Source organism: Pipra filicauda, unplaced genomic scaffold, assembly GCF_003945595.2.
Source record: "Pipra filicauda isolate LSUMZ 115617 unplaced genomic scaffold, ASM394559v2 scaffold48_size3843733_pilon, whole genome shotgun sequence".
In the NCBI taxonomy this organism is placed as follows: Eukaryota; Metazoa; Chordata; class Aves; order Passeriformes; family Pipridae; genus Pipra; species Pipra filicauda.
This window is the reverse complement of record NW_024104631.1, coordinates 3,420,027-3,443,572: the sequence shown is the minus strand read 5'-3', so window position 1 is coordinate 3,443,572 and position 23,546 is coordinate 3,420,027. Positions and strand designations below refer to the sequence as shown.

General features: G+C 41.3%; 1 protein-coding gene across 1 annotated transcript in view; it reads left to right on the top strand.

Moving 5' to 3' along the window:
- F13A1 (coagulation factor XIII A chain) overlaps positions 1–16,902 on the top strand; it is a 120,982-nt gene extending 104,080 nt beyond the window's left edge. Inside the window, exons 13-19 of the mRNA XM_039386561.1 lie at positions 655–758; positions 1,562–1,650; positions 2,502–2,655; positions 3,229–3,516; positions 7,499–7,659; positions 10,661–10,797; positions 14,723–16,902. Of these exons, the coding sequence (XP_039242495.1) occupies positions 655–758; positions 1,562–1,650; positions 2,502–2,655; positions 3,229–3,516; positions 7,499–7,659; positions 10,661–10,797; positions 14,723–14,867 (1,078 nt within the window). The 3' untranslated portion in view covers positions 14,868–16,902. The remainder of the gene's footprint in view (positions 1–654; positions 759–1,561; positions 1,651–2,501; positions 2,656–3,228; positions 3,517–7,498; positions 7,660–10,660; positions 10,798–14,722) is intronic.
- Positions 16,903–23,546: the final 6,644 nt, after the last annotated feature.

The window sequence follows — 23,546 nt, the reverse complement described above, 5'->3', positions numbered from 1 at the left end:
CCACAGTGGTTCTAGGTGGGTTTTATGAAAAACTGTGTGTTTCAGGACAATGCCCTCATTGGCAAGACACACTGGGAAAACCTTATAAGGAACACACAGTGAGAATAGTCTTAGAAAGGCTATGCATGGTCATTTTCTCAGCCAACATAGAAAAGCTAAGCATGGTTTTTTTGAGCTGTGAAAACTGCACACTGCATGTCATGGAGTAAGAGATGCCCAAGCTTCAGTCTTAATAATTATAAAGCAGACTGTGCTTCATTGGCTTGAAGATTCGAAGTTTGCAGGTAGATTGAAGTGGAGGTGTCTGGCTGGAAAGGGATTCTGGTTTGTGTAGCTCTACATCTACCCCAACAGTCTCCAAACACTGGCATATTTTCTGAGACATTCACATTCAGAACACTTTAGAAGATGTAAAAAAGCTTCTTCAACTTGCAGTGAAGAAACTACAATGAAGGATTGTGAATTTCAGATTTTTACCAATAGGTATCAATCTTTTAGATCTAAAAACCTGTTCTCTTACAAGAGTCAACTATTTTGTCCTTGAATTGGCAAACTTAGTTATTGAAAAAATGGCAGGGCATAAATACACAGGTTTGTTTGGTCTGTATGCTTCTTTTCAATAATTTAATATTTTGGTCCCATCTCTTGTCTAAGGAATTATCATTGCTGGAATGAAGCTTGGATGACCAGACCTGACCTTCCTGTTGGTTTTGGAGGATGGCAGGTTGTTGACGGGACACCTCAAGAAACCAGTGATGGTAATATTGCTTGAAGTCCTCCTTAGCTCACTTTCTAATGTTTGGGTTCTTTGTGGCAAACAGTGAGCTGATGATAGCTGAGCCAGTGGCATCATATGGCCAGTGACAACATCTTGAACCAGATTAACCACAGTCACCTGTGCTCAGAGCCTTATCCTGATATGTTTTGAGCTCTAAAAGAAATCTATCCTTACTATAACACTGATCATGACGCACTGGCATAAAATCCTGCATGACAAAGGTCCCGCTTGGTACAGAAGAGACATTATCCTGTTGCCAAAGATGGCTTCAAAAATTTTAGAGCATCTATACAAGGTTCTGATCAAATTAGTTCTCCTTCATTTTATGCAGCCCTAGCTAAACTTCCTGAGCAGACAGTAGTCAGGAGAGAAAAAGTGAAAAGCCACTGCTATTTCTTCCCAATCCTTAATTTTCCAGTCCTTAAAATACATGCTTCGCAAATTTGCAGTGAGATCTTTCTCAACCTGTGGTGTAATTGAGTCCTCCCAAAAGTATCTTCTTTAACCGAAATCAGCTATAAGTGTGTTTCAAACACTTGGGACTTACAGTGAACTTTATGGTGCCATTAAAGGTACTGAACCATCAGGTCGTTCCACACTTGAGTCTGTGCTGTCTAGAGGGCTGGTAACAGAAATTAAGCTTCTTGTTTCTTGCTCAGAGTTCCTGTAAACTATTAAAAGAGTAAACCAAACCCCAAGAATTCCTTTTCTTTGAGAAAATATAGCATTTTGACGTGGTTTTAATTAATTTAGTCTCTGATATTATCTCTTTTCTCCCCATAGGTATGTACAGGTGTGGTCCAGCCTCAGTTCAAGCCATTAAACATGGTCATGTTTGCTTCCAATTTGATGCTCCTTTTGTCTATGCTGAGGTATATACATGAAAATTTTTATTGCAATGAATGATATCAGTGAGACCGAAGTGAGACAGAAGATAGGGCTCCACCACCATTTATGGATTGAGAAGTTACTTCACTTATGCTTCATATGACAGAACAATCTCATCATTATATTTTGACATGCAGGCCAGTAGGTGTGATATGGCTCTAATGAATGACAGAGATTTCTCTGATCTCTGCTTACCAATGTAATAAGCAAAAAAAAGCTACTCTGACACAATTGGAACTTCAGGCTATGGTCATTTTTCCTTCCAAGGTTCAGCTATGCTGGCAAATGGTTACTAGCTCTAGCTGCTCATCTTTGTCCACCACATTCCTTTTGGCTGCCATGGGTAATGGAGAGTTCACACAGGTGATTTGACTCACAGATCTGAGAGGGTAATATCTCAGTAAGGAGCTAGAGAGCCTGGTCTGGAGTTTTAACCTCTTGCATCACCAGAGGTGGTGTACCTAGAATTACAGCAGCTGCAGGACATGTTTCTCTCTAATTGAATTGTGTATAGCTTAGGACAGAAAAGAATAAAGTTATTTTGTCTATTAAGCGTTCCCCTCTTTATTTCTAAAGCTTCTTGGTACAAGAAATGTGTAATCACGTTCCCCAAATTTATATCTCTCTAGCCTACTCAAGTTTACACTCTCTGTTCTTCTGAAGCTGTGGATAGTAAAATGCATCTTAGCATAGGACTACTTTAAACATGAAACTTCAATGTGGGTAACCAATGGACCGTCAAGTCAACGTGACATTGTTTTGAGGTGAGATAGGCTAACTTCTGTACCTCTCTCAACTTCCATGTATCTCAATCTTTTTTCATTTAATTTCATAGGTGAATAGTGACATTATTTTCTCAAGAATGGAGAAAAACGGAACCCAAGTGATAGAAAAAATTGACACAACCCATATTGGGCAGTTGATTGTGACCAAGGAAGTTGGAGGTGATGGAATGGTGGAGATTACTGAGGAGTACAAGTTCCGAGAAGGTAACCTGAAATGGGGTGGGACCATACCAGCGTACATGTACCTTGGTCAGATCTTGCATGATGGATTTGCAAATGTCTGGCACCAAGGGATCTTCATGAGAAGGTGCGAAAGTGCCCTCTGGAACTCTTTATTTGTAAGTCCATCCCAGAAACACCGTGGACACCTTGATCACAAGGCACAAAGAGAGCACAAACTTTGCCACTCAGAAATGCTTTGTACTGAGTAAGCTGTTGTCATGGAGCAACTCAAAGCATTCAAAACAATTCAAGGTTTTCTTTTCTGTACAGCTGTTTAGACACTTCTTACTCAGGCCAGATGTTTGCAAAGAGTAAATCAATGTGGCCATATTGATAGGAATTCAGCTACACCGATTTGTCCGACATGGCTTAAATACCAACTCACTTGGAAGCTGTGAAGTTCTCTTAATAATAACATTACCCCGGGAAGGTTCGCTGTCCTCATTCAGTCATTTCAGCTACTACAATCTATGGAAAATGCACCCTTCTGAACAGTAGGTGGGATAATGCAGTATTCCTGTTTCTTTTCTAAATCTGATTTTCATTTATTTCTAGGCTCAGATGAGGAGAGACTGGCTCTTGAGACTGCTGTGATGTATGGAGTTAAAAAGCAAACTACCCGAGATACCACGTATCAGCCACAAACAGATATTGACATGGACTTCCAAGTGCAAAAGGCAGTCCTTGGCAATGACTTTAAAGTCACTATAACTTTCAGGAACAGAAGTCGCAACTCCTACACTGCTACTACCTACCTTTCAGGCAACATAGTGTTTTATACAGGAGTCCCAAAAAGTGAATTCAAGAAGCACTCTTTCAGTGCAAAACTGGAACCCTCTTCATGTAAGCCTTGCGTAGTTTTCAAAACTGCTAGCTTTTTTTCTGTCTTATTAACTGTCACCAATGCTTTTACCCATGGTAGAGGCAATTCTAGTAGCTAGAGGGAGGATATTGTATTTGGTATCAGAAGGTTCTACTCCTAGCTCTGGCCCATATGTCGTGGTCATTTAGAGCTGAGGCTGTTTTCTTCAGGTTGTTGCTCCCTGCTCTCTTACACCAAGCCTCATGTCTGGGAATTGTTTATTTTTCTTATTTAGTACAAAAGAAAGCAAAGGAGCACAGATATTAAGCTGCAAGTTGTTGTTTTTCATACCTTTATTCTCCTAACAGCATCTTAGCAGGAGAAGGAGAAGGTCTGGTTCTACGGGGTATCATATACAGAGACAAAAAAGTGAATACTTCATCTTACCTGGTAGAAGCTGACAAGCTCTGAGTAGATTCAAGTGGATATCTGGCTTTGGAGAACTGGGTGGTTCAGGATTTTGTATTTACAGTGATCTGTAAAGTTTATATGTAACTAAAATGTGTCATTATAGAGGAGGGACATCTGTCAGCTAGGGAGGAAGAACACCAGAGGTGAGTTATCTTTACAGAGACAGCATTTACTTTTCCTAGTGCCCTCTGAACTGCAGTAGGGACAGCCTGCCTCCCCCTTCTCATCAGAAGAGTGGTTCCTGGCAGGCTGGCTCAGGAAGCTGAAAGCAGTATTTTGCACTCCTCAAAGTAGGGGAGCGGGATGTTCTCCTTTTTTAATTTGCACATAACTAACCTATTTCCTCTCAGCTGTCACAGCTCCAGTCAGAAAACAGCAAGGATTGAGGGACATGCTGTACTCTGAAGTCCTATCAAGCAGGCTGGCGGTAGATCCTTGCTTTCTCTAGCAACAAGTGACTGCCAATCACTTGTTCTCCTGACAGGTTTGTGTCCTTGGTCAGTGCCTTCAGATCAGCAGAAGTGATGAAAATGTCCTCTTATGAGGCTAAGTCAGAGGATCTTCCACTTGAGTTTGCTGCTGAGACTGTCAGGAGCAATGATTTTTCCTTCTTGACACTGCTACTGGGCAAAAGCAATCTTTCTGAGCACAGCAGGGATGGCGGGACTTTGGGAGCCCAAAGGATGGGCCTCCTGATTTGGGTCTGCTGCTGGATCACAGCAACCCTAGCTGACCTCTGACCTTTCTCATCTGTCTTGTCGACCTCATCCCAGCCCAAGGGACACTGTGAGCCCTCTTTCCTCAGTTTTCCTTGGAGTTTTGTCTCAGTGAGAAGCCTCCATGGGACCACAGCTCCTGTCATGCCATGAAAAAAATATCCTCTTTCTTCCTCACTTTGAGCATCATCTAAAACTGCATGTTTTATTTGGAGCCAATTAATCTCCATAAAGTAGAAGTCCACTTTATAGGGATCTACAGGTGAAGGTTAATAAAACATCTACCTCCGGTCTGTAACAAAACCCTGACAGCTGCTCACTGGTTCTTCTTAACTCCATGGGTCATTTGCAGGGGTTCTGGAAATGATCACTGGGTTGTTCCGACACAGCCTATCAAAACACAGTGGTTTATAGTGGTTTATAGTAGCTTACATCAGTTACTAAATATTTGATCTGAAATACTTCAAAACTTTGGGAGACTTGGCCAGGTACAGTAAAAAAAATAATTTTCAATGGTCTTGGCTAAATGCTGTGCCACTTCTTTGATGAGGAAAAATTCAGTCATCTTGTAGGAGAGGTGCAAATATCTACTACGCTTTCTGGCTGTGATTTGTGCTTAGTTCCAGGACTTATTTATGTCTGCTCTTGCATCAAAAGTCTGTGTAACGTATTATTATCTAAAATACAGCTTCTGCAGTGCTTTGAGGCTCACCTATCTCCTCTTTGCAAGAAATTAAATGAATAGATGTTTAAGCATTCACTTAGCCCCATAATTCATTTTTTCTAAGTTAAGTAAATGGTTTGTAAAAAGCTTCTGAATTGAATGATGGCGAGTGAACGCAGACTGGAAAGAGGCACCTGAGAGAACAGAACATGGATTTTTATGCATATGTACCAAGAGCATGTCCCCATCACTGCTTCTGGCCAATGAGACATTTTTTAAGGTATTCCCACCTTTCAAGGTGGAAATTAGCTTATACCTGAGCTACAGTCATTGACTTGTGGGGCACTTTGTCCTGCAACAGGACAAAAACCCCTCACAAATTACACCATCTCTAAAGGTGATACATGAAACTCAAGCATGAATTCTTTCTCCTTTGCCTCAGAAAGGAGTACGTGTGCAATCAGGAATAATGTCTGACCAGATGGGCAGTGTGAAGGGAGGCAGCATGGTTATTTCCAAGTGTATGAGAACATTCTGTCAGGGGTGTAATGGGAGAATACCTTCTGAGGCACTCAATCAGGATTTGTAGGCTTTGTTCATGGCAAGAAGCGTGTGCGTATATATATATATGCTTTATATATACAGATATATATATATGTAACAAAAACATTACAATACAATAAAGATGTGTCAAAGGCATTCTTCCAGCACATGCTGCTGAAAGTATGAAGGAAATAAGTTTTCAAACAGGAAACGAATAAATGATTTTCAGAATAATGATTAAAAGAATCGTGTGGGTTGAAAATCTCTTTGAGGATTTGAATAGCTTAAACCTTCCAGTGCCTTCAAAGGTGCTCTCGCATCTACTCAGTTATATTTAGTTTTCTTTGTTTTTTTTGAAAGGCTGTAAGGCTCAATGTTGTGTTTTCCTTGGGTTTCCCAGGTGCAGTAAGTGGTACTGGCAACTTACCAGCACAACCAGTGCTAAGGAAATGGAAGTCTCTTCTTTTTTTTCCTGTTGTGATTAAATTTAAACAGAAAAGGTTGTCTTTTCTTCCACTGTAAAGTAAATCTCTCTTAGATTGTAACTAATTTGTTTACTTATTTACTTCTCAGAAGAGAAATACCTTGCCTGATTTATAATTTACGGTTAAGGGCATTATGGGAAATTCTTTTACACAAGATACAGAGTGAGAGGGAGGGAGCAGGAGCACATCAAGGAAATTTAAGGCTGGCCTAGTAAATCCAGGTCAGGTGGTCATCAAGGGAATAGCTTTGAAACCAAATCAAGGAACTGGTTTTGATGTGAGCAGATCAAAAGAGTAAAAAGGGGTGAATGTCATTTACCCAACTGAGTTCAATTATCTCAGTGTTTACAGTGTATGTCACAAATACAATACAAATAACAGACAACAGTAATCATCGTCGGTAACAGATGGGAGATCTCAATGTATTTACTAGGGTTATAATGAATGTTTATAGAGACAAGAGCTTCACGTCTATATATTCTGCCTGGTCACTTTGTTAGCAGATCTGCCTCTCTGCATCACATTCTCACACCATTGTTGGCCTGGGAATTGCAGTTCAATATAGTTAAAATTAATGATTCCCTGCATATCAACTGTCTAGCCTATGGGGACTTGTTCCTTCCAATAATTTTTGTCAGGGAGCACGTGAAAGCTCTCTGGAGGGCATGCTAGTGACAGGAAGATCTTCTTGCTAAATTTTGCAGACAAGTCCAGTGTAGAACAAAGGCAGATATGCAGAGATGCCCTAGAGAGCAAGTGGTCTCTCATCTAGCCTGCATGGGCTCACAACCCCCAGTTGCTGCTCTGGTGGCATCCCTGTTCCAGGAATAGAGGCAAAAGAAGCACAGGAATGAAGTGAAAAAGCAAACATTTACAGGAGTTACATTTAAAAGCTGTTTTGGACCTTTATGCCCAGTAGATATGTATTGCCAGTCTTCCTTCTCACTTATTTTGTAGTAGTGCCTAGAAACTTTCAACAGTGACCTGAGCCCATGCTGAGGGTACTGGGCAGAGGCTGTGTATAAACCCTGTATAAACCTTTTTTCCAAGGCATTTACATAACTAGCACTGGCCATGATGGGGAGGAGCAATTAGTGATTAGACTGCTTCAGATGTCTTTTTTCTTTCCTGTTTCTCCCCTCAGCTAGCTCTTTCGATGTTGTGATCAAATCCAGTGAGTACATGAGTGATCTGCTGGAGCAAGCCTCCTTTCATTTCTTTGTGACTGCACGGATCAATGAAACGGGGAAGATTCTGGCCATGCAGAAGGCGACCATCCTGGAAATTCCCACCCTGCGGATCAAGGTAGCTCAAGGTTGTGGTGGAAGTGAATGACCACCATGTTGCACACAGGCTATTCTCTACAAGGCTGTCACATTGACTTCTGGGATGGGGGAGTGTATGTGTGTGTGTGTGCACATTAGGCTGTCAATCTAACGTGGACCTTATAAAACAGCGTCTGCCTGGAGTATATGAGGGTTTATAGGTATGTTATATATTGTATTGAGTATCCCTACATTGAAGACGGAAGCTGACAGCAGCACTGGCAGTAAAGAGCTGAAATGATCTCAGTGGAGGAAGGAGGGGAAAAGATCTGAAAAAGCTGGAGAATCTCTGAGAGAGAACTCACTCAAGTCACTCAAGTCTTTAACTACTTCAAAAGTCTATTATATTTAAAGCACATAGAACAAAGGCCTCTTGCTGAAGAATGGAGAATGCTGCAGTTAAAGTGATTTTGCTTGGAGAGCTTCTGCTGGTATTGTGGAAAGTTTCTCCAAACTTGGATGGGCAGCATTGATTAGGGACAATGCTTTTTGGATTTCAGTGCTTTGCTGCTGCTCTGTGAATGTCAGTGGTGTTCCCTGAAAGCTGAAGCATTTCTACATGGTACCTATGAAAATGTAGAAGTGCAATGATTGTGATAGGACAAGGAGCCTATGTTGCACAGCAAAGACAGGGTTGAGACTTAGACTTCTCAATGTATAACTGAGCATGCAAACAAATTGTCTTGTTTTCAAAAGCACCAAGCCTTCATCTGCTTTGAGTGTTGGAAACTGGATCTGCTTTTTTCAAATACTAAAAAGAAATTAAAATACCTATTCAGGAAGCATGAATGAGTGACCTTGTAAGAAATCTAAGTTTATGTACCTTTTCCCCTCTACATATTTATTTGAACCAATGTTCAGGTTTCCCTGTAATAATGTATGTAGGAACTGCAGCTTCCTGCAGAAAAAGGCTTTTAAAAATGTAGATCAAAATTACAGTGAAGTTTGCAAAAAAATCCATTCCATTTCGTGGTCTTCAGAAATGTCACAGTGTTCTGATCAGATAATTTTATTTGAAAACAAAATATTTTTGGTCTACTGAGCATTCTAGAGAGGAGGTAAACAAGACAGACAAACGCTACTTCAAATAACTATCTTCAATAGCCATATTTTAAATTTAAATATTCAATTCAATACTTAAACAGAACATCTTATACAGCATTTCAAATTTCAGCTTCCAAATAGTTTATCCTCCCTGCTGATATGAAGGAAGGATGTTTAGTATATAGGATAGGCTGTTGTCCAAGAACCATGTTTTCTAGTAAAAGCGAGTTTGTCTCTTCACTCTTTCTTTGTGATGTGTGAAAATATGCTGGAATTTTAATAGCTGAATTTTTTTAATTGTGTGTGTGCATGTGTATATATCTGTGTATTGATAGAGGAAACTTAGGTTTATTGCTTTTTAAAGAAATCTGAGAAAGTTTATCTCCCAAGTTTTCTTGTCAGATTTCTTCATTGAATGTGACTGACAGACTAGATTTCTTAATGTGAGAGTGAGAGAGAAGAATGAAAAAACGTGTTTCCCCTCACATCTTTGAATACACCTTTGAGCTTTCTCTGTTGGTCTAAGGAGATTGTCAGACTTAACAGCTGAAGAAATTACACCACATTCTAATATAGCTTGAGAGCAGATTACAAAAATCAACTCAGCAAATAGATACCATGGTCTCAGTTGCATGTGTGGGACTTCAAGATGATTTTGAATCCCCTCCAAGTAACAGTGCTCTTAAATGGTCAGTTGAAACAAGGAGGATGTAAGATCTCTAATCAGACTAGGACTGATGCCAACGATGTCATTTGCAAATTCAGGTGCCCAAATGCTGCTGAGAGCTTAGCTGTATCCCCTCCTTTACTCCAGTCAATGTATTAGTATTTGGTGCACAGCGATCCCTTAGACCAGAGTCTTTGCAGCTTTTTGCAATTGTCATACTCCTATAAAAGAGCAATTTAACTTTATTGACAAGATACTTGTTCTTCTTAGTTGCCTTTCTCAAGGTCCTTCAAATCAGTTCATGGACCATGAACTGGGCTGACAGATCTGCCAGCCACCAGCTGAAAACCCATGCCTGAGCAAAACAAGCACACATATTCTGTGAGAAGTGCTGTATTTCCATGGGGAAAAAAACCCAAATCCCTACACATGGAGCCTTTGTTTAAAACCACATTCATTTGGAGATGTTTTCCAGACAGCTGTACTACCGGCACTGATCCAAAGGGACAGACAGATCCCTTCAGCTATGTACTGTAATACACAAGGAAGTCAATGTGATCACTGTTCATTAGTCTCACAGTTTAATATTTTCCAGTGCAAAATGTGTTGCTTTTTTGCTTCCATAGACGTTTGGAGTAAAACTGGCCCTCGTGTCTCTGTAGAGAACACATGCAGGGTTAGAAACCCTTCAGAGCATGAGAAGAGGTTACAAAGCAAGGGAAAGATGGGCACAACACTTTTGAGAGGTGCAGGCAATGTAGCCTGGTGTTTCTAATTTAGGATAGTAAGACCTGCCCTTCTTTTCTGGAGCTTATGTCCTGAGCAGATCATGTTCTTCAGTGCTGGTGGGGAGCCTGAGCAGACCATGACCTTCAGTGCTTCAGGTCTCTTCATTTCAGTGGGGAGTCTGAGGAGTGGGGCAGAGTCTGGGAGAGAGGCCCCCTTAGCTGGACTCACCCTCTGTTGGACCTCAGCTCCAGAACTGTCAACATGTAGACTTCTGGTTTTCTATGGAAATGAGGGCCTGCCTCCTGACTGCCATGTAGCTTAGGGAAAATTGCAGTGGGTAGAAAAATGTGCAATGGTACCTATGAGCTCATGCAACAGTTTTCTTCTGACTAGTCTTTTTTGCCTCATGCTGTTTTGCTGGGTGCTCCATTGCCCTTCCTCTTCTGCCTTACAAGTACTGCGCATTTAACCCTGCAGATTTCAGTATGGGACATTTTGTTACTATCAGTTTGTGGAGAATTGTCATTTCCTTGTCTTGCAGACCAAAGGTGAGCTGGTAGCTGGTAAAGAAATGTCCGTGATTGTGGAATTCACCAATCCTCTGAAACAAACCTTGGAGAACGTCACACTCCGCCTCGAGGGACCTGGTGTTCTGAGAACGATAAAAAAGGAGTTCAGGTAGGGAAGAAAGCACAACTAGCTGGGAATTCATCCCCTGCTTACTCACGGGAGGAAGTTCACGAGACATCTAACTAATACTGTGCTGAGTTATTTAATTCAAACACTCTCTCTGTACTTTAAAATTCAATGCACAGGGGAGCTATAGGCCTCACTAGTTGAAAGAGGTCAGGTTGTCCAGAAAAACAGCATTTCTTCTGTTCAGTACCAGGGTTGGAGGAAAGGTAGTGATTGTGGGTAGTTGCTAGTGCAGCTGAAGTTTACTTTTTCACTGTATTACATTATTTTTAGCACTTGACAATAGCACCTACAAGCCGCTATCACAGCCACTATCCTACACATGAAGTGTTTACTGCCACTCGCTCAGTATGTGCAAATCAAGTCCTGTGCTGCTTTTCAAAAAGGGCTTTTCTCTGCTCATGTTAATCATGATTATACAAGATGTTCAGGTACCTCAGATGATCTTTTCAAGCTTATGTCAAGACACAAAATGTGCGCTGGATGCAAAATGTGGTGTGTATGTGAGCACACAGCTCCCCCCCAGTAGCACCACTGCACAGGGCTGCCCTGGCACAGAGGAGCACTCCCAGCACAGGGTGCTCCCAGGCCTGAGGAAAAGGAAAACCACATTCATTTTTCTCAGTCACACCACAAGCTGACATCATGGTACCTGTATACTAAGCAAGTTGTTTTCTAAATCCTCTCTCCATTTGAGTTGAGTGTTAAAAACTTAGCATTAGCCAGTTCCAGGGTATATAATGGAGATCCTTGGAAAATTTTGCGGCCGTTGCTTAGTCTTGGGCAGCCAAAGCAGTGTTATCTGTCATTACCTGAGCTGATGGTCCCCAGGTGTGTGCAAAATGAGTTTGAAAAATTGCCTGTGTTCAGGAGCTGCATAAATTGTCAGCATCCTCTGCAGCTGGTAGGGGAGGTCTGGGCCTGACTGCACATGGGACAGGAATAAAAAGATCAAAACCAGTCTCCAGAGTGGAACTGATAGAAAAATGACTGTGAAAGGGCATCATACTGTGCTTGCTTTGTGCACATGGTATGTCACAGGCACTGCTGAACATGACTCAGCATGGTCCACAGGAGTTACACAAGTTGAAGCAATAGCCTTCACTGCTGCCCAGCCATTCCCACCCCCCCTGTTGTTCTGCACCCTTCTCAATCCAAAACCTGATGTGGGCTGCTCTCATCTTCAAGGATGCAAAAATTGTCAGGGGCATCAAAGGCACAGGAGTTAGGAAGAAAAATGACTCATGGAACAGACGTCATTTTCATTTGTCACCATGTTTTCCTCTTTTCAGTAATGCCCTTGGCATCATTTAAAATGGAAATGGATCAACTTAGTCATTTTAAGATTTAACTTCTCTCAGATGAATGTCGGATGCAGGTGATACACACAGAGGACAGAGCAGGGGGCAGTTGTAGTTTATTTAAATAATAATCACATTTGTCTCCATGCATTCAAAGTGATAAATGGTTCTGGTGTGGTGATGGCTCAGCATATTATGCAGAACCATTCATCACTGAGTTCTCTCCCAGGAAAAATCAGATCAGGGTGGCTTTACTCCATTTGCAAGGAGAATTAAACACATTCCAGGCTTTTCCCATGCTTCCATCACTTCCCTGTTTATCAGGGACTGTCATATATGGAATGTAGCTTATTCCAGTTCTTTGTGGGGATAAGGTTTTTGACCTCTGTATTTTTAAGGTAGCTTTTCTGTATCACTTGTGTGACTCCACAAAACATGTCGCATGTGATCCAGCAGATACCACATTATTCTGGGAATGTAGTAGCCTGGGGGCTTCAATTTTGACCATTCATAAAATCTATGTATAGATATAGATATTAATATTTAGCTATTAGCCTCAGACAAATGAGGAGCATGACATGAAAAAGCCTTTGGCAGCAGCAATCCCTACACGGGGCATAGTCTTTGCATGACAAATGAGAACTAACCAGGCCATGATGGATAGTGTTAAAAGGATTATAGCCAAGCATGCTTTCACAGTAGCAGGTAAGTCATGTTGAGTGTTTCTACACATCAAAGCTCAGCTAGTATTAGCATTTGTAGAGAGAAGCAAGTTTTTTTAGAAATAGGACAGTAGAGAGACAGGAAAAGGTGGGTTTGGTTTCCCAGCACAGCTGTTGTCTTCCCGCACACATACACACACACACATATATATATAAGTATATATATACACAGAGAGGATAGCACTATAAAATAAGGATAGAAGTGCCACCCTCTCTCACTGAAGCACTGTAAAGATGCAGCCCAAAAACCTTCATCCCTAGAGAATCTGGCCCCCCGCAACTGCTCAAGAAGTGTAGTCTGCACAGCAGACTTGCGTAATATCTTCTTCACTTTCCATACAGATAATCCCTTGCAGATAATTCCCATAAAATCTACCTCTTAAAATATATTTAACCTTCTGCAGCAATTGAAGTCACTGCATTTTCATGCTACCATTTTACTGGGCATCTGGTGGATGCAGGCAGGCCAGCCAAGGGGAACAGAATACCTCTCATTAATAACAAAGATAAAGAGAGGATAAACACCTTCTGGAAGCAGTCTGCACATGCTCTTACCAAAAATATGATCTTCCTTTACTTTTTTTTCCTAAAACTGGGTACATGCCCCAAGGTACCTATGAGCATATATGTAAAATGCAGTGCAGTGCCATGCTAAGCTAACCTCCAAGGAGCTAGAATACCTCTCGTTTTACCAGGGGCAGACTTCACTGAGACAAATATTCAGGTGGGAGGATTCCAGCCTAGCTCATTTAGAGCTAATTAAGGTTTCTTGTCTTGTGGCAGCTTGTGCTAAGACTGGGAGTCATTTCTGTCCTGACCCTGGCACAGGATATGGAACCTGAGAACCAAATCCTATCAGATGAGAATTTTAAACAGTGACTGAAGTATAGGCTTACTTTGCTCTCACTTTGTTCAGTTGTTTGCACAATACTATAGTTGTATGAGATGAGAACACTGCCTAAATTTATAATCCTCTTATTTAATGATGAGGAAAAGAACATTCATTTTAATAAAGAGCTCCCCACAACACTACCTTCTGCACTGGTTCCTTTGGAGCAGTTGTATCCTGACACCTTCCAAACACAATCAATCAATCAATATCAGCCTTCAAAATCCTTGCAGAGAACTTAGTAAAGGCACTGAGAACACACAAAACCCCAATACTTGAGGCTCTCCATGCCTCTTAATCATAGCAAAAAATAGAAAATCAAAAGCAGTGCAGAATACAGTTGCTTTATATTATGAGTTATCAAGAGTCGTACATAACGTAAAATGTAAAATGCAAGAGTAACTGTTAACAGCAGGAGTCCCAAGAACACTTTTACTTACTTGTAAGGACTTGAAGGAGTCATCTGAAGTGGCCAGTGAGGAGATCTGTTGATATTACAACTGGCACAGGGTGGTTCAGAGCAGGAGCTGGCAGAGGGGTTCAACATCTCATCAGTGCTGCATTAGGCTTGCATGGGAATGCCCTGAACACTTCATAAAAAGAATTTGTTTAACCATTTAAGGAATCACCAACAGGTTATAGGCTATAAAAAACAGAAAAAATGGAATTATAAAGTAGAAAAATATATGTTAGATATAAAGAAGTTCATTCTGAAGATGATGAAGAGACAGAAGTGACAGGAGGCAGAAGAAAATGGATTAATTTTGGAAATTTAAAATTAGCCTGGAGGAAAGGCTAGAAAAGGCTTTGACAGAGTCAGTTATGAGAGGAATAGAAGACAGAGGGAGTAATTTACTGGACATTTATGAGACTGAGTGAAACATAAAAAAATTTGGGACGTGTTATACTATCCACCTTCAGCTTCTCTGTTGTGTGGCATGTTGAGAGCACTAGCCAACTGATCACAATATTGTAACTTTTCTTTTTTTCTGCAGGAGTATCCCAATGAATTCTACATTGACCTGGGAAGTAAAATGCATCCCAATGCGACCAGGGTTGCGAAAGCTGATTGCAAGCCTGAATTGTGATGCTTTGAGGCATGTGTATGGTGAGCTGAATGTCCAGATTCAGAAACCATGAACCAAGGTGCTGCCTTCTTCTCCCATTTAGCTGTATTTCAAAATATCATGGTAAGGGCATGGCAGAGGAAGAGGTGTAAATTTGCTTAGTGTTATTTTGGTCATCCTTGCATTGAAAAAAAATTGATATAGAAAACTAATTGGCAAGGCTGGGGAGAGCATGAAAAAGCACCTGGATAGTGAATGATTTAAAATGTAATTAAAGGCAATTCTAGGTCATATTATTCCTATAGTTCACCTGTATTTATGGTCTTTTGCATTACAGCTTCAAGAGAATTTGAAAAGCTCCATTCAGCTCCATTCAGGTTTTAATTAAGGCCTGATATTTCACTGAAAAGGGAATAAAACAAAAAGAACCCAGTATTATAAATGCTTAGACTGAATTACACGACATTATGGTAGATCATTCAGACTGCAATAGAAACAGGTATTTCTAGCTAAAGGGTCTGCTTTATCTTACAATGTAATAATGTTCAGGTTCATAGGGAGCTGGCTTTGCTGGAAGTATCTCAGGATGTGTTATCTCCAGAATATTCTCAGCCTCTTGTTTCCTCTTGGAGCTTCCCTATGCTTTTTCTCCTACTCTTTCATGTGTGCAGCCACCCACACATACTCACTTCTGTATTCCATACCCTCATCCCACCCCATGTGCTGTTGATATGCTGTTCCTCTTCTTTGCTTGGTGAAAATCCCTGCTCAGAATTCATCACACCAAACTTGCATTTCCTGGTGTATATGTGATACATACACTCTTGTGTATGATGTGTTCTCCCTTCTTCACCCTTTTCTGTCTTTTTTCCTCTCCTGAACCCACCCTGTAAACCCATTTCCCCTCATGAGCGTGTATTGGGGGTGTTCATCACCCCAGAGCAGTTCAGATTGGTAAGTGAGGTGAAGAAGAGAGGAGTGGAGGAGGGGCCCGAGAGTCTTCTCCTGCCAGTCCCACAACCCTAACAAATATCCTGCACTGGAGCTGGGGGTGAGTTTAGACTAAAAATCTGGAGATGAGTTTAGATTAAAAAGTGCCTGAAAGTTCCTAGGAATCATGGCTACTTCAAAGTGAAGTCCTGTTACAAGAGTAACCCCAGAAATACATAGCTCAACTGGAAAAGGAATAAAGATGTATCCTGAGAGTCAGAAATTCCAGAAGCTGGATCTGCTTCCTGCCTTTCTCATGGCATATTCCTCTGTGAGGTGCAGTGGGGCCTCCTAAGGCATCGCTCCTCCCTTGAGGACCTTCTTGCCCAGAAGCTGCTCTTAATCTGTCATTTCCAGTAGTTTTCCATTCAGAGTACTGCTCCATACTAAGCCATGTACCCCATTGTACTAGGGCACCAGGGGTGGGGGTGGGTGTTCATTTCTCATCTTCCCTAAAATACTTTTTGGGATCTTTTTCCCACAAGACAAAGGTGCAACTACTCTCCACTGGGCACAGTGTGTAAGAGCATATCCTGTACTAACAGCACGGGTGAGCTAACTGAATTTCTAAAGAAGTCAAAAGGAACCTCTTGCTCTTTAAACATTGGGGGGTTATTGTACCATGTATGGCCATGGCATTTGGTGGTCTCAGTCAAAAGCTCCCTTGTTGCCACACATTGCCCACGTTGCCTCCTGCAAAACCTGTGACCAGCTGTTAAAAATAAGCAAGTCTTGGAGGGGGGAGAACTGCAGGCTGTTATTTTACTAAAGTGTGTGGAACAAAGCAAAAATTCATAACACTTCGTATACTCAGGGAGTACCCTTGGATCCAGGAAAATCAGACTTTTTGGGGCTTTCATGTCAGGCCTGGGCACACTCTCATTTTATACAGCTTATGTGACCACATTAGAAACTTTGCAATGTTGAAGCCTCCCATATAAGTCCTCTGGGGTACAAGAGACTATTGTAAGTGCAAGGTGACAATCTATATTAAGTAATTAAGCAGTTTTACCAGGGTCTACATCTTCTAATAAAATTATCCATTTGCTCTTGCATATAAACCTGCTTTCCATTCCAAACATTTTATAAATACAGTGTAATAAGAATTTAAAATAAAGTGTGTCTGTTTGCACTTTTGTCTTGTGTTCTGTATTTTGAACAAATACTTCTACCTAGTAGCACTATAGATACCAGCTGCTGCATTTTAATTGTAAAAATTAGAAAATTCACTTCTGAGCCATGCTAATAAAAGTGCTTTCTTTGCTGGTAATGAGAAAAACCTATATTTATTTAAATGTAAAAAAAAAATTACAGGCTCAGTTTAACTATTTTCCTTTGGTTTTCCTTCCATTTCAACAACTGACTACCTAATGCATTGGAGAAGGTGATAGTTTCCAGAGCACATCACTAGTGCCAGCAAAGAGAATCCCTAGATTTCTCTGGAAATTGCTTTAACAGGTCAGAGCCCATTAAGAGGCTAGTTTGCCCCTAATGAAACCTTACCTAATCCCAGTTCTAAAGTGACATTTGCCAAGAAACGGGAAGTATTTTTATTTATAGTTTATAGAGGGGTATATTAAAACAAAAAGAAGTGATGGCTAGGAATAGAGACCAGGGATGTCAACAGACCTTGGCATCATCAGCCTGCTCACTCTGTACAGAGTAGCTCACAAAAATCTAAGGACAAAATAAGGATAGCCTCTAAGATTTCAGCCTCTCATCAGCCTATGCATGGACTGTCACATGAATCATGAGCAAAATGTGACTGAAGAATCAGTGAGTGCTTGTATCAGGGGTTAATTATGCTGATACTTTTGGTCTGTGTTTGGCCTCGCCACCTGTGAAAGTTAGTTACTCTTTCCCTGCCGAGTTATGGGAAAACAAGCACTGATAAACGGGAAGGTTGTCCTTGAAGAAAGCTTCTTGTATAAACTGTTTTAATTGTTGTTCTGTGATTGGCTAATTGTCCTCCAAGGTCACTTGAAGGAGAATTTGAGGAGGAGGAGGATGAAGTAGCGCCCCCAGACTCAATTAAGAAAGACCACCCAAACGTGCGTGAGGGCATTTCCAAAGTTCTCACGCGTGCGCAGAAGAGATGCACTTACATAACTGGGAGGTGGGACTGAGGACCTCTGGCTGGGCGGTGCTGGCCACACCTGGGAGGTTGTGGTCACTCAGTTAATTGTATAAAAGCAGATAGTGCTTTCTTGGCGGGGGGCTAGCTTTACTTCAAGGACAACGTCGCCTTTTGGCGGGGACGCCTGCCAGTTTGTGAACTTACTGACTCTCCAAGGATGCAGCTTCTGCTATGGGTAATTATAGGCTAGGTCGGTAAGATAACTTTAAGGGCAACAGCTGGGTAACTGGGGAGGTCATGCTGGGGGCTTATTTCTCTCCTCCTTCCTTCCTTTTGGGTTTGTTTGTTTTGTTGGCCACCTCTTGGTAATAAATATTGGTTTTGTTAAGCTTTTAACGGTGTCATGGTTTCAAGATTCAGTATGTCTCGAACCCTCCCTAATACAGTGCTGTGATTGCACTTTATGTACACATAGGACATAATCAATCAATAATAAGGTCAGATTGGCAACTTCAGATCTGGAGGAGCTTTGAACATGAAAAAGTTTCTGATTTCAAACTCTTCAGCTGAGGGTCTTTTTTGAGTTGGCTGAACTTGTGTCCTCAGTACAACCATCACATCTCAGAGATGCACTGGGGAGGAAACAGTCCAAAACCAACCCCCTTTCCTCCACAGATCCCACAGTCCAGCAGGTCAGAGAAGCCAAATACAAAAAAGTCTGTGCATTCCTGAAAGCACACTTCATTTGTTATCAACTTGTTGCATCCAAGCTGCAAGGCACGTTGCTTCAGTACCCATCAGTTTCTGACATTCAAAATCTTGTTATGATCAAAAGAAAGCACACGCTACAGGCACATCTAGGAAGAATATATTGTTACCCTTGCTAAAAATAGTCTAATCAAAGAATTATTATTAGGTGAAATAATTAGGATAGAATTATATTCTTATATTTTTATTACAATGATACCAACACGTACAGTTGAAATTATGTCAAGTAAAACTGGTGCATATAAACTTTCTAGCATACTCCTCTTTCTCTGCCTTTTTCTGCACCACTATACTGCCCCTATGATGTCTTCAGTCTGGGCGGGGACCTGTGTAACAGCAAGTCACCAGTGTCCCAGGTTCTCCACCAAGCAATTGTTCTCCACCCAGCAATTGTTCTCCACCCAGCAATTTACATGTGTTGGGTATACGTTGTTTGTTCTCCTTTGTTACACTTAGGATTTGTCCTACCTACCTGCTAATGTTGCACCCTTTGACAACCAGTAATTAACCACTGGTGAGCTATTTGTAGTCTGCAGCCTCCAGCAGTATCCAACACCTACACTGTCAGGGCCCCTGTTATCACACCATCCTAGTGAACTTTCAGGCTGCATTTTATTTTGCAGTCATAAATAGTTCATTCTACACAGAATAACTACTTGCTATTACCATCTACTAGTTACAAAAAGTACATACAACAACAAACATTTCACCGTGCAATTGGATAAAGCAATGTAAAAATTAAAACAAAGTCAGTAGTAGATACCAGGTCATTAGATAATTGCTCTTACAGCTAAAAAGCCTAACAAGTCCCAGTGTCAGTGATGGTAGCTTATCATCAAGCTGTGACCTTTCACAAGCAATAGCAGTATCTGATTTGTGGACCAAAATAAGAGAATGTGACTGAGCATTGGCTTTTCTAGCGACTAGTACTACCAGTGATAATTGGTTTGAACTGAAACTAATCAATAAATGCTCTGCCAAACGAGTGACATGCCTGGCCCCTTGCAGTTTTCTGCTGCTAGGGACTTGATTTCCTGCTATATGCTTTCCTCAGCATATTGCTTTCATGTTTGTCCTTGGTTTTCCCCAGGAGGAGGCTGTGGCTGCTGGTGCTACCCTCTGAACTTGAGTGATGGCGCAATAGAGGAAGATGACCAGATCAGAGGGTGTGGGAACACTATCAGAGCTTGTTCAAACCAAAATTAATAGCCCTGTTATGAAACAGGAAAGTCAAAAGTATACTGTGAGTGTTGATGGAAGTAGAGGGATTGTCTTGTATATTGGAGTTGGCACGATAGTGATGCCGAATTTGTGCCCCAAAAAAGGCGCAGAGGAACTGCTCAGAGACAAAGTTTTAGTCTTTAAGCAACGAGGTATTTATTCAAGCAACGTTGGGGAACTCCCAGCTTGCGCTGGACAAAGAGTTCCAAAGCAGGCAGTGAACAGCTGGGCTATTTATACAATTCTTGTGAGAGATCACATCATTTTACATGAATATTCATAGTATTGCAACATCTAGTTATAATATTCATAACAGGTGGAGTTAGGGTGGGGTCAGGGGTGTGGTCTTCATTTTGGGGAGAATCTCGGTGGTACATCCGGTTACTTCGGCCTCTTTCTTACTCCTCTCCCTCAGTAAACTTTTGAACTTCCTCTAATTTGGCTGACTCCAATCTGTATTTGGCAGGGATTTCTTGATATTTGGCAAGAGTTTCTGGACCCTGGCCCTCCTTTTTCCTCTTATCTTCCTGTGTTCTTTCCATATATCTATTTATATGTATGTTAGCATTTTTAATGTTCTGTTATTTCCTTACTTTATGTTCTCTTTGTGTCAGTGTGTCATATTTATGTATGTATTATTTTCTGTTAGTCCTTGAGTTTTAGTTCTTCATTTCTTCGCTCAGGGTATGCATTCAGAGTGAACTCTTCAGGCCTTGTTTTGCTACACTACATTAACTTTTCAGGCCTTGCTCTGTTTCAATAGCCGATAATGAGTAAAGATGAGATATGCATGTTAGAGAAATGTATATTTGAGTAATACCTGTAATGCAAGACAGTGACTGAGAGAAGCTGAGAGGCTTTGACGTGCAGGTGAAAGGGATTTACTCAGTGCTTAAAGGCAAAGTTGAAAAGCTTGAGTTGAGTATTGAAGAAAGAAAACAAGGACTGCAAGCTAAAGAGGTAAAAGATGGCCAAAAAGATGCAAAGGGAAGACTCCTGGTGGAGAGAGGTGGGAGTAAGAGAAAGCTGTAAGAGAGGAAGGCCTCAAGGCTGTTTTGCCTACCATAGAGAACTGACAGGAGACACTAGCAGTGGTGGCAAAAGGCAGACCTCCTGGCCATCACTGGGGCTGGACTGTGCTGGCAGAACAGGCGTTCACCCCCTCCATAGATCAGTGAGCAAGCCCGTGCTGAAGGCCTTGGATAGGCTCAGGAGCAAGCTTCATCTGCAAGGCCGGTAAGTCATGGGGAAGGGAAAGTCAGAAGCTGGATTGGGTGATGGAAAACTCAGCACTATGAGTCAGTCAGAAGTTGAAAACCAACTGCACAACTGAGTGTGCACTATGAGGAGATCCAGGCTGGACTCAGCCTTTTCCTCAAGTCACCCGCAGCCCAACTCACATGTGGTTATGCTCATGTGATCTCCGCAGTATTAGTATGGGAATTATTACCCAGGGACTCCTTGTTACTGCTCACAGAACTCCTGCTTGGGTTTTGGCTAACACAGAGTTGACACTAGGGCCTGATACAGCACCATTAGGTCAAAGCCAGGGCTACACACAGGCAGAACATGATGGATGGGAAGGGGTAGAGGTCATTATGCAGCTGCTATCACCTGCAGCTCGCTGTGTCCTGCAGCCACAATCCTGGTATATTGATTGTATGACAGTTTCTTCAGAATCCACTAACTTACGGAAAAAGTGTAGATCAAACGTCCAAGCTGTAAGTTATAAATACATGAGCTTACCCAAAAATCTTTTGAGGCAGATCTAACAGCAGCCAGACTACTGAGGCTTTTGTGCTGACAGGTGTGATACAGGGGACACCCAAAAGGTGATGGAGGAGGAACAATGAGCACTCTCACTGTCAACTAGGTAACTGTTTTGCTTATTGCTGCGTGAGTTGTGAGTTATGAATTAGAGAATTGAGAGTTTGAAACATCACAAATTACATGATGAATCAGTGAATTGGCATGTTAGACTAGTTTGTACAAAGTCTGAAGTGTCTGTTTTCTTTCCTAGTGTGCTCATAAATTAAAGTTTAAATTACATTGTCCTGTAAATTTGAGCAATCCAAATACCTCATGACACCTAATTGAAGAAGTGGGAAACAACGAGTCTAGTTAAAGCTGTAGTAGAAATGAGTGGTGTTGCAGATGCAAGTATTTTGCTTATGCTACAGGAGCATCCTGGTTGGGCATAAATGCAACGTAGACTCTCCATTTGGTAGCTTTGATGGCTTTTTCTTTTGTGACTTTTAACAGCTTTGTTAGATTTTAGCATCTATCACCTGCTTTGCAAGGAGATCCCCCGGTGTGCTAGCAAGAGATATAATGAAACATCTTATACTTATTTTGAATCTCATTCTCCCACTGACCTCCTTTGACATTATGTACCTCTGCTACTGGGAGAAACAGGAAGAACTTCAATCTATAACGTGATCTATAATTTCATAGATTTCTGTACTGTGTTTCCCCCAAATCACATATTTTTCAGATCTAGAAGTTGTAGCTCAGCCACAGAAACTCTTCCATGCTTGTTTCTCTCCTCTAAACACCTCCCAATATTATGTCACTGCAAGTATCATCTAAAGCCAATACAGCTGTTTTAAGCATCTGTATTTTGAAAGGACACTGCTAATGAGTGAATGGCCTACCTGTGCAGGGCGAATGTTGGTCTCTTGAGATCCAGACTCATTAGGTTAAACCTGGACTCAGCTGTGGCTGAAACAGATTCAAAACCTGCCCTGTTTATAAGTTCTGTACAGTAAAGGTTGAACACTTTTTGTGCTTTTGCATGCATTGTTTCATAAAATCCTCTACTCTGTCCTACAACCACCACTGTGACTGCCCTTGAAAAGACTATGGATCACCTTTCTACAACAGTTTACTGATAATAAGTAGGGCATTAACATTTGAAAACTAACTAATTTTTTCATCACTATGTAGATTCATAGGGTTCTGAGGTGCTCTTTAATGTTATCTGCATGCTGCTCTTCTTCAAAGTACATATGTCTCAGAGTCTCAGTTGTTATGTGGTGCTCTTCATGTTGTTTTATCTGACTACACAATTCCTCTGTTTGAAAATAGCCTGCAAAATAATAGTGGAATTCTGCTGTGAACTTCAGACAACTGTACAGAAAAAAACTCACATAGTAAGGGGTAGATCTAATGAGCTGTAGCTCAGTTTTAATATTCTTTAGCTATATTTGCATTAGTCAGTTTTACAGGAGCAGATCTGTAGAGTAAAGCAGCTGGTGTTGAGTACCCAATAGCTACACTGTATTTTGGAGGGTTTATAGTAGACTTGTCCATCTCTGGTCTGAATGGCTATGAGCGCTTCAAGAGCCTTTGATGCACTCTTCAATTCCCCCTCAGACAAAACTGAGCCGAAAAAATGTGTACTCTGAGATCTCTGTGACATGAACTAAAACACTGTAAGCTGTTGTTTCATAAACATGTTCCTAGTCAGAAGATGTGAGGGACGGTCAAGATCTCAGCATCTGTGACAGCTGCATGGCAAAGATCTGCTTGGGCAATGCAATCTGAGAGCACTGAAACATTCAGTTTTTCCCTGTGTAGGTGTAATGGTACAAAAGTACTCACACCACTTCTGTGGTGTGCAATCCTATAGGAGGCACAAGTAGGCTGTCCACTGTAAGCCATAGTCAAAGTGCACCTCCAGAAGTATGAATACTT